At 41.2% G+C, this 11,113-nt stretch overlaps 1 protein-coding gene across 1 annotated transcript in view; it reads right to left on the bottom strand.

Annotated features, from left to right (window-relative positions):
- CFTR (cystic fibrosis transmembrane conductance regulator) overlaps positions 1-11,113 on the bottom strand; it is a 146,662-nt gene that overhangs the window by 88,140 nt on the left and 47,409 nt on the right. The window contains exon 12 of the mRNA XM_019543952.1: positions 2,614-2,805. Within this exon, the coding sequence (XP_019399497.1) occupies positions 2,614-2,805 (192 nt within the window). The remainder of the gene's footprint in view (positions 1-2,613; positions 2,806-11,113) is intronic.

Below are 11,113 nucleotides of genomic sequence, written 5' to 3'. Positions count from 1 at the left end.
CATTGGTCCTTTTCCAGTCCTCAGGGACTTGGCCCGAGCACCAGGAGTCCTCAAACAGCCGTGCCAATGGCTCCACAATGACACCAGCCAATTCCTTCAGCACCCGCGGATGAAGGTCATCCGGGCCTGCCAACTTGGATACATCTAAGGTCTTCCAAGTAATCCTTAGCTAGGTCTGAACTAACAGTCGGGGGACTCACATCCTTCCTGGGCCTCTCTACGCTGTCACCTGAACATAGTTCACCCGAGCGTTCCGTTCACAGAAGCTCGGGACACACAAACTAGTTTAAGTGATCAGAAACTGGTTTAAACCTGTAACAGAACAGATGTTCATTGCACATAAACCAGTCTGAAAATGGCTGAAACCAGTCTGAGATAAACCTGATTGAATGTAGTATCAGACTTAACTGATTTGGGTCAAACCAGTTTATGCAATGTCTGTCCCAGACCCCTTCCTGATTTAAGTTAAATCGGAATCCTCCAGCATCCCAGATGCTTTGCAAGCCCAGGTGGGGCTCTGCTCTCTGCTCCAGCCCAGCACGGCTGGCCCCTCTCCTCTGCTCCCTGGCTGCAGCTCCCAAAGAGACTGCAGATACAACACTGTCTGCCTGTTTTGCTCCTGCTCCTCCCCCCCCCGCCACCACTCCCTGCTCAAACAGAGATTCCCCCATCTCCTCTGCCTTACACAGACACCTCTCAGCATTAGCTAGCATACCACATGCTGGCTATAGTCTGTGCTGTGGGAGAAAAGACAAAGGCAGACAGGACAGTGTTGGCTTAAGGCTTTTTGGAGCTAATAAATAGATAGCTGGTAATGTCCCTCCATTCCTTCCTTGGAAAAAAGTTGTTTAAGAAGAGCTTGAACTAATGAGAGATCCTTTTGTTTTGTTGATGGGTTGCTAAATGCTAACAACTGCCTGTGTAACTCCCAGCTGTGTAACTCAATGTTTTGTTATCAATTCCCTACTGGCTCCCTCTTGGTCAGGAGCAGAGGACCCCTCCCTGATCAGAGCACCCTGACAGGGTCTGGCCACATGCCCCCCTTCAGCTCATCACTGTAAATTGGAATGGAGGGCTGCTCTAGCGCCCCCAGTCTTCTAGCCTGAGCCACTTCAGGCATGTGCCTATGATTCTATGATTACTGGCATAAAAAGGAAATGTCTGTCCACCTCCACATTGGTTCAAGCTTTGCAGTTTAGGCTAACCTGCAAAGACTGAATCAATTCAGGCTCAGACTTTTGGAATGTCTGTCCCTAGCCAGAGTGGTAACTTGCACTCCTGAGCGGAATGATTAAATAACACTTTTCCTTGTCCTGCCAGACTTCTCATCTCACTCCCAATGGCTCAGTCTACAAAATCATCCCCTTCTATCTTCTCTCCACTCCCCTTTCCTCTCTCCCCCACAGTGGATCTTTCTTTTACATCAGACCAGAGAGGGCAGAATAGCCAACAGCAGTGAGGCTGGACAGTACTTTTAAACTTCCTTTCAGTCTAAGAACAGCTAGTCTTTGTGCATGAAATAGGTAGTTTTCCCTTTGGAAAGAAATAGAGTTTGGAATTGCAGCAGCTTTTTGGTTCTTGGATCTGTGGGCTTAATTATAGATTTTACAGCTGGACCCAGGGATCACACTGCAACATACAGTCTAGCAGGGTCATGTTTGCTACTACAAAAGGTTCCAAAGAAGCTACCTAGCCACAATCAAAACTCTGGCTGTACTTTGAGTAGTAATAGTCTAAAATACTTTTCCTCTAAGCATACAAAAAAGATTACTTTATCATTTAATTGTACTCAGTGATCCTCTTATTTTTAAATAGCCTAGCTATTGTTTTTTCACTTGACTGGAGAAAAAAGAAATAACTTTTGCTGTATGGCCTAGATTTTGCTAGGCAAGTTTAAACATTTATTGTTTTGACCTATATATTAAAGTGAAAGGGTGTTGTCTTAACAAAGCAGTAGGTGTGAAGATTTAAAAATTTAAACACAGCCATGCTCGAGTATAGTACTTTTGTGATTTCACTGTACTATAAAAACACTCATTTGAGACCATGTTCTGGTAGGAGAAAAAAAATTGTCCAGTATGGAGCCTACTTCACTGTATCAAATAACAGCTGGATCCTGCAGTAATATGTAAATGTTTTTGAAAAACATAAAAAGGCTGTTTTCCTCATATTTTCCTTTAAATTCTTCAGGTTTTTGGAAGGAATATTTTCATTTTTAATCTGAATATTTTTTCAACTTTGAGATGTTTAAGAAACCTTTCAAAATGTAAAGGGAAATATATTTTTCATGGAAGTTCTGTTTCCACAAAATATTTTAGTTAAAAAGAAAAAGTTGAAAACAAAACTTCTGACCAACTCTTTAAAAAAGGTCATAGAAAAACTCTGGAAGACACGTCTTGTAATGCTTGAGACAGCCCTGTGGGGTCTGGGTTACTTGAATCTAGAACCTGCAGCATCTGCTCAGAGTTTTTACCAATGGGTTTGTTTGGAAAGTCACAGAATTCACGGTGTTGAACTGACTCAGTCTTTTACTCCACCATGACTGTGGGATGTCTTGCTTAGTTAATCTCTACACATAGATTATAAGAGAATGAATTATCATACAACACTGACCTCTTCAAGTTGACAGGCCTTGATGACACTCTTATATCTGTACTCATCATAGGACACACCAAAGATGATGTTTTCTTTGATAGTTCCAGGCATGATCCAGGACACTTGAGGGGAAAAGGAAATCCTTCCACTGTGCTTAATTTTACCCTCCGAAGGTTCCAACTCTCCCATTATCAACATCAGAAGAGAAGTCTGAAAATGATCAATAGCTAGTTAATATATAAAAAGACATCTGCACAACAATTGCAACAGATGCTAAACATATGTGAGCCATTCTGATAATTAATTCCTACATATATTTGCTAGCAAATAATGTAGTTTCAAAAGGAAGCTTTAAGACAAAGTTTGACAACAGTGAACAGCAGCTGGTCAATGCTGCATTGCCAAAGCTAGCTCTACTGCTAGCTCTTCCTGTAACCAGATTCTAAAGCTTCTGTGAGGTTCTAGTCCAGATTTACAGGGAATGAAACCTGCCTATATATTTCTGTTAAGGTAATTCATGCAGGGGAAACCATCTAATGTGAGAGACGTCTGCTGATGGAATCCATCAGAAAATGGTGGGAGAGCTACAGGTAGAGACAGCTGAGAAGCATCTGGGAACTCAGTTCAGGTCACCTGGAGACCTCCAAGGATGAGGAAGCTAGCTGGCTAGAGAGAACTGCAGCAGCCACCAGCAAAGGAGGAAAAACTAGATGCTTTGCAGGAAGGGAACAGGATGCTGGCTACCTGTAGCAGTAGAACTACCATCTGTGGGAGAACTGTCCTGGCAATGAACAAGGAATGAAAGGTGTCAAAAAAAGAGTCATGTCCCAAAGGCTGGGAAGTTCCTGGCCACCACTCCCAAGAGAAAATGAAAAATCATAGGATTTCAAGACTCTTTCTGGAGGTGGATGAAAGCATCTATCTGGTGGCCTAACTTGATGTCCAGAAAGCGATGCCATCTGTCAGAAGCCCTAAACAGGGACATTATGGACAGGTTGCTTAAACTCATTCATCCCTTTGACCACTATCCAATACTGCTCACCCAAAAGGACATTAACAATACCATCAGTCCTTAACCATACCAGAACTACAAGGCTGTAAGAGTGAAGGAGCTGGGGGCTCAGTTGATGTTCTCTTCAACTTTCTGGTCAAGGGTAAAGGCTAGGCATATCCTGCACAAATGGCGTTACTGGGAGAGCTTTGGTTGCTTAGATCAGGGCTTTTGATTGGTCCAATTTCTGATTGATCATGTGAGCCCTGCCACACCCTAGGCACCCCCTGTCCACTGAGTTACACCAGCACCTTAGGTCACCCCAAGTCCCCCAGCCAAGGAAACCCTCAGTTCCATGGGCTGTTCTATCCAGCTCTGCCTCCAGCAAAAAGGGCAGTTACTGGAAGCTGGAGGAGGGAGTGCAGGAGAGTAATGGAGGAAACAGTGCACAGACTGGGAGCTAGGGACTTCAGATGAACCCCTCAAGTGCTGTGTGCAGCCCATAGCCCAACAGTCCAAGAAGTAGGATTGTTGAATAGAAACTGGGTGCATGTAACAAGAAATGGAAGAGCATCTTTGCTCTCAAACTTGCTTACCTAGTGAGGACGCTTTTAAAGTACATCTAATGGGACTGTTAACATAAGCCCACAGGTAAGTATAAACAACCGTGGTATAGACTAAGGACCACAAACCATGAAGGATATAATCATAATAGGCTCATAAGAAGGTCAAGAGGAAAAACAAGGGGTCAATCTGCTGAACATCTTTGATGTTTATTTGCTAATGGAAAACATATGAGGAATGAACAGGAGAAAATTAAAATCCTAGAACACGAGTGGCTAATCTGTAGCATGAGGGCCATAGGCAGGCTGTGTGTATGTGTTACAGGGCATATCAAGGAGGGGACAGGCAGCACAACAGCTAATAGGGCAGGAAGCTAAAAGCATAGAGCATAGATGAGGTAGGGGCACAGGGAAAGTATCAGAAAGCAGAGCAGAAGATCAGGCTGGAAGCACAGAGCAGGGAACAGAAAGTAGAGCAGATCAGGTTGAGGAAGGGGATCAGAGTGGCACTTGGGAAGGGTGCAGGGCTAATTTGCGGCATGGCTGCCAAAAATGTTGCCCCCCATCCTAAAACGTAATCAAAATTATGACTCAGCTGGCATCAGAAAGACTTGGTAGAATATTTCATCTGACTCAAATATAGGTATAGAAGGCATATTCAAAAAGACCAGCCAGGGGAAAAAGGAAGAGGTGTTTAACTTGCACATCAAAAATGTGTCCATTGCTTTGAGGTCCAGAATGTAGCAGAAAGCAGTTCTGTTTAAAGACTCTGGGTGAAGTTAAAAGGAAAAAGGTACACGAAAATGTCACCGCCTATTATAGAATATTAAAGGAGGAATATCCGGTGAATGAAGCTTTTTTGATCAATTAACAGAACCAGGGAAAGTACAGCTGATGGTGATAATCAAGGGCTTTTACTACCCAGACATCTGTTGGGAAAGCAATATAACAGGACACTATCAAAAGTTTTGTAATATATCAGATACAACTTCTTGTTACAGAAGGTGAAGAAAACTGCTAGAGGGGAGGAACTTCTAGATTTGATTCTGACCAACAAATGATCTAGTTATGAAAATGAAGGTGGAAGATAACTTGGGTTGTCTTTCATAATATGGTAGAGTTCACAATTCTTATGAGAAAAGAGAAAACAGCAGACTAAACATAATGGTCTCCAAGAACCAGGCTTCAGTAAACACAGAAAACTGGCAGGTAAGAGCCCCTGAGAAACAAGTGTAAGGAAAAAAGATATCCAAGAGATCTGGTAGTTTCACTGGCGCGCACACAAACTATTCTAGTGCAAATGAAATGTAAGGCCAAACTGGATAAGTTGTGAGCAACTGAATGACCTAAAACTCAAGAAGGAATTTATCAAAAAATGAAAACTAAGTCAAATTACTAAGGATGAATACAATGTTCAAGATGAGTTTGCACCAACAAGATCACAAAGGCCAAGGCACAGAAATCGGTACAGCCAGCGTGGGATGTAAAAGCTAAAAACATTCTAGGTTTCTAATAGTAGTAAGAAAAAGGAAACAGTTGGTCCACTACTCAAGGAGGAGGAAAGACTAGTAATGGTGCTAAGGAGTCCGAAGTATTTAATGTCTTTTGTGCTTTACTAAAAAACATTACTATAACCAGATGATTATAGTTCACATCAGTAACAAGATATTAAAAACTTGAGTTAGAAAAGAGAAGGAACAAGTTAAAAGATTATTTGAAAGCCTAGTTTTTTTCAGGTCAACTGAACCTAAGGAACTTCACCACTGAGTACTTAGAAAGCTGGATAATTGGTGACTTTCTTTGAGAACTCTTGGAAGATGTGTGAGGTTCTAAAGAACTGGAAAAGCAAACATAGCATCTATCTTTTCAAAAGGGAAAAACAGATGGCCTGAATAAATTATATATAGGCTAGTCAGCTTATCTTCCATTCCTGGAACCAATAAACATCTATTAGTAAGCACCTAAAAGATTAGAATCTTACTGTATTTACCCCCCGCAACCTTTGCACCCTGCAATCTCCCCTCTACAGCCTCTACCCCCACACTTCCCACCCCACACAGCCTCTGCTCTCCCATCTTCCCCTCTCCCTTCCCACTTTACCCTTGCTCCATACTGGCAGGCTCCATGCATTCTGCAGCCTGGAGCACTATAGCAGCAGTGCACAGCCCACATGGCTGCTACAAGGGTTGGCCTGGGGTTGTGCTTCATCTCTGTCCCTAGACTAGGGGCAGAGCCTCCTGGCAAAGAGAAAGGGTAGGGGGAGTTGGGGTGGGAAGGGAGTGAAGAGCTGAGGCTGGGGGCAGAAAACAGCAGACACTGGGAAGAGGAATGGGGAAGTAGAGGCTGGGGAAGAAGGGGCTAAGGCTGTGAGGGGCAGGCATGGGGCAGATGGCAAGGGGGTGACACAAGCAGGTGTCAAGCTACTTGACCTAACCACACCACCTGCCTACCCCCCTGCAGCAGTGAGGGAGGATGAATTAAAAGACAAACTCCAATACTGGCAAGCTTCTTTGGTAGATGTGATATCTTTTATTAGACCAACTGAGTAGTTGGATAAAGTTATTTGCGAGCTTTTGGGCACAAGCACCCTTCTTCAGGCATAGAGAGCCTCTGCTATTCTGATAGCTATAAAAGATATCACATCTACCCAAAGAAGCTTGCCTGCCTATGTCCTTTGACCAGCATAGGTACAACCAAAAAACCTGAAACCCCAATACTTAAATTCTATACAGGAAAATTATAACAAATTTATATCTTAAATACAAAAAAATTAAATCTTAAATTTAGGGTCATCTTAGATTCAAGTAAATACAGTATAAGCCCAGCAAATACAGATTTGTCAAGAACAAATCACACTCTGTGACACAGTAACAGGCCTTTGGGATAGGAAAGAAACAGAAGATATATCTGGACTTAAGTAAGCTGCCTTTGCCAGTCGCATATAACACCCTCTTAAGCAAACTAGAAAAATACTACAATGTGGGTCCACAACTAGTTGTAAAACTACACTCAGAGCAGTTATCAGTGGCTCACTTTACACTTGAAGGATGTATTAAGTGAAATTGTGCAAGGATCTGTCCTGGATTTGGTACTGTTTACTCTTTTCATCAATGATGGCTTGAATGATGGAACAGAGAATAAACTTATTCAGCTTGCACATATACCAAAGTGGGAGGGGATGAAGACACTTTTGAAGGACAAGAGTAGAATACAAAATGATTTTGACAAATTGGAGAAAAGATCTGAAATAAACAAGATGGCATTCAATGACAACAAATGCAAAGCACTACACTTAGAAATAATCAGGTACACGTGTACAAAATGGAGAATGACTGTGCTGCAAATACAGGTCTGGGTGTTATAGTAAATGACAAACTAAACAGGAGTTCATATTCATGCCATAATGTTGAGACACCAGCCACTATTTGTCTGTGTATTCCCATACTGGGATGTATAAACAGCAGTCTCATATGTGAACTAATCTGGTCACACTACTCAGAGCTGATGAGGCTTCAGCTGGAATGCTGTGTCCAGTATTGGGCACCACATTTCAAGACCATCTGGAGAAAGTCTAGACAACAGTAACAAAAACATGACCTCTGAGAAAAGATTGAAAGAAATGGATGTGTTTAGTCTAGACAGGAGAAAACTATGGAGAACTGTAGTGAACAGTCTTCAATTATACCAAAGTTTACTGCAAAGAGGAAACTTATAAATTGTTCTTCAGGTCCACTGGGGACAGAACAAAAAATAATGGCCTCGTAATGAAACAAGGAGACTTAATTTAGATGTTAAGAAAACTTTCTAATTCCAAGACTAATTAAGCAGACTAAGGTTTGGAATTCTCCGTCTTTCCAGGGTTTCAAGAGAAAGTTAGCAAAATATCAGTCAAAATAATCTTTGCAGGAATATCTGGAAACTGATCCTCTTGGGACAAGAGAAAGGATTAAGCAACCATCTTTTCAGGCTGCAAGCTATAATGACCCAGTTCAAGTCAGAGGCAGGCAGCTGTGTGGGTGATGAGACCCAACTGCCACTGCTGCTTCTTCCCACTATGGCATGGGGGAAGACCCCTGTGGACAAAGCCCCATGTCCTCAAGCTAGATTCAGCCTGTGGGCCATAGGTTATTAGATGATCACCTGTTGCCCCTTCATCTCTGCTTTCTGTGATTCTTTTATGGTGCATTAATCTTGAATAGAAAGTCCATGTAACCAAAGCTGCATTTAGTGGGAGCTTGAAGTGGTGCATAGTAGGAACCAAAAGGCCCCAAACTGGAAAAAATGCCACACTCAATAAATTAAGGAAATTGTATATAATGCCTTAGGCATTTTAAAATGGTAACTGTGAATTTTCCATTCTTATTGGTTGATGGACTGAGGATAGCTCACAGGATGTTCTGGTGAAAAACCAAAGATCAAAAGACTTTAGACCAGCAGAACTATTTTTTAAATAAAATATCACTGAAGTATTTTTTTTTATATAGGTTTACAAGTGAAACAGTATGCCAGTTCCACAAATAATACCAATAAATGAATAATTATGGCAATTCCATGCATGCGTAAATCAGGTGCACCTGTAAATAGGCACACATTTTAAAATCACACCTACAGTCTTTTCACAAGGTAAGAATGTATATGTGTGCACGTGTATGCATGTACATGGGCATGCATTTGTATGCCTCTTTATGTGTGTTTACATGTAGGGGACAGAGAAGGAAGTGGGAGGAAGCTATTGCTAATGGTGACATTAGTCATTACTATGTCTAATTTATTTTCTTTTTTCACAATACAACACAAAATATGTTTGCAACTGTCTGCTGCTGTCACACAGCCTGAGAAAGCTTTCTATTTGTTTAACCTTGAAAAATGTAATTTCTTAATGTGTGTTTAATTATGCACATAAACAACTCGGTCTGATCTGCTTTTTCCTCTGTGACTGTTAACGCAACTACATGAATACATGACACAAGCATGGCTACTATTTCCCTTCATAAAAAGATCAATTGCAATTTCAATACTGACATGTTATAATTTTGAAGTTAATCAGTAGCTTGTGGTAACCTTGTCACACATTGCCAGCTGCCTGAACAAAGAATAGAGCTGAGAAATACAGGAAATGTATGTTATATAAGACCTTCCAATGGCACTCTTATCACTAACTCATCTGGGATGTAATTGCCAAAACCTCCATAAATCTTTTTAAGTCACAGTTTCATGATGTCACACCTAGAGACTCAGACAGATAATCCAATATTCACAGATATCCTGGGCAGTATTTCATCCCCCTATCCCAGAGGCTGACTTTTCCAAAAAGCTCATTGCATTAGGTTACACAGTCTCTGGTCTTTCATAGAACTAACCATTTAGTACATGCAGCTGACATAAACGAAAGGGCACGTCAGAACTGCCATCCTGCTGTGCCTGGGAGCATTGCTCTGTTGCATACTTACAAATTCAGTCCTGCTCTGCACACACCAAACCATAATGAGGCAAAGTGGCTGCCTTAGTGTGGCACATAGTAAGTGTCAATAAGCATGTCTGAGCCAGAGTCCAAGAGTGGGACTGGGCATACAACAGGAACAGGTTTAACAAAACCATATTACCTCATTTTGGCGAGTTGAGGCATGTTGAATGGGAGCAAATATGGGAGGCACTTCACAGCAGAATGCATAGACCCAATATAGAAGTAGTAAAAACACATCCAGATTGTCTACTGGAAAAGCACTCAGAAAGAGTTGAAATCACAGGTCTTTGATTTTGAAAGTCCAACAAAATACTTTTAGCAGTTTTTAGTTATTGACAAAAATATGAATATAATCTGCTTTGGCAGATCATACAGTTCACTTATGCATGGATTACCCACAACAACCCTAACCAAAAGTAGAACCCAAAGATTAAATAATTTCAGGAAAAAATCATAAAGTTTCCTTTTCCTAAATCTTTTTAGATATAGTTTTTATTTAACTGTCTCAAATAAATGGATTCTACAGAAAGATCTGACCAATCATACTTAAATTAATTGTTAGTTTAAAATTTTAAGTATTTAAAATATAGTACAAACCATATTAGATATATGGGACTAAAACAACATGACAAAATATTGTTTTGTTCATTTTACATGAAAATGTTTTTCTGCCTCTTCTTGGATATGCTAAAAGATGTAAGCAGTAACTTTGGCACAGTTACCAGCTTATCATCTTGTACTCAGTCTATCATATAATTCTTAATGATATCAGTACTTAAGCCCTAATTCTTGATACCTTGGCACTACTAGTGTTCATGGAAGTTTACCATTGATTTTATAGTCAACCAAGAATATCACCCAAAAAACAATCAATAGGGAAAAAAGGGAAAGAAAGAAAGACAAATCAGTTCACAATTAATTTGCAAATTGAGAGGTAGAATAGATGCCCAATGTATGACATAATTCCAGATTGAGCCAGATTGTCAACCCTTTCTCCACAAGCAGTCCCACTGGACACAATATGGCCACTCTTGCAGCATACAAGTGTTACATTTGACAGAAAATATGCAGTTTCCAGAACAAAGATTGAACATACAGCTGTTCTAGTGATTTGTGATGAAAAAATATGACAATTCCTCTTTCAAAAAGTATAGCAATTCCTCTTTCAAACAGCAACATCTCCAGAGACAAAAGGTTTTCTAGCACCACAAATAGTGCCTGTTTGCTTCATGCAGTGTAATGTAGGTCCCTACGGCCCCCAGTATCCCAGTCCTCCACTCTCGCCCTCTCCTCCAAGGGGAAGGTAGAGAATGGCTGACTCCCTAATAGCCCACCTAGTGACAAGCTGTCAGGGACCCTGGTGGGGACTCTGCTCTCACAGGGGAGACACCACGGTCTGGAGGGTGGTCTATATTGAGCAGATTCTTTTTGGTATTGGGTGGTGGAACCGGAGCGTGCTCCATCCACTCCATGCATTGACCTGGTATTGCAGTGCTTCCA

The sequence above is a fragment of the Crocodylus porosus genome, unplaced genomic scaffold (assembly GCF_001723895.1).
Source record: "Crocodylus porosus isolate Cpor-Errol unplaced genomic scaffold, CroPor_comp1, whole genome shotgun sequence".
Lineage (NCBI taxonomy): Eukaryota > Metazoa > Chordata > Crocodylia > Crocodylidae > Crocodylus > Crocodylus porosus.
The sequence above is the reverse complement of the archived record's forward strand: the minus strand, read 5'-3'. Positions and strand labels throughout refer to the sequence as shown.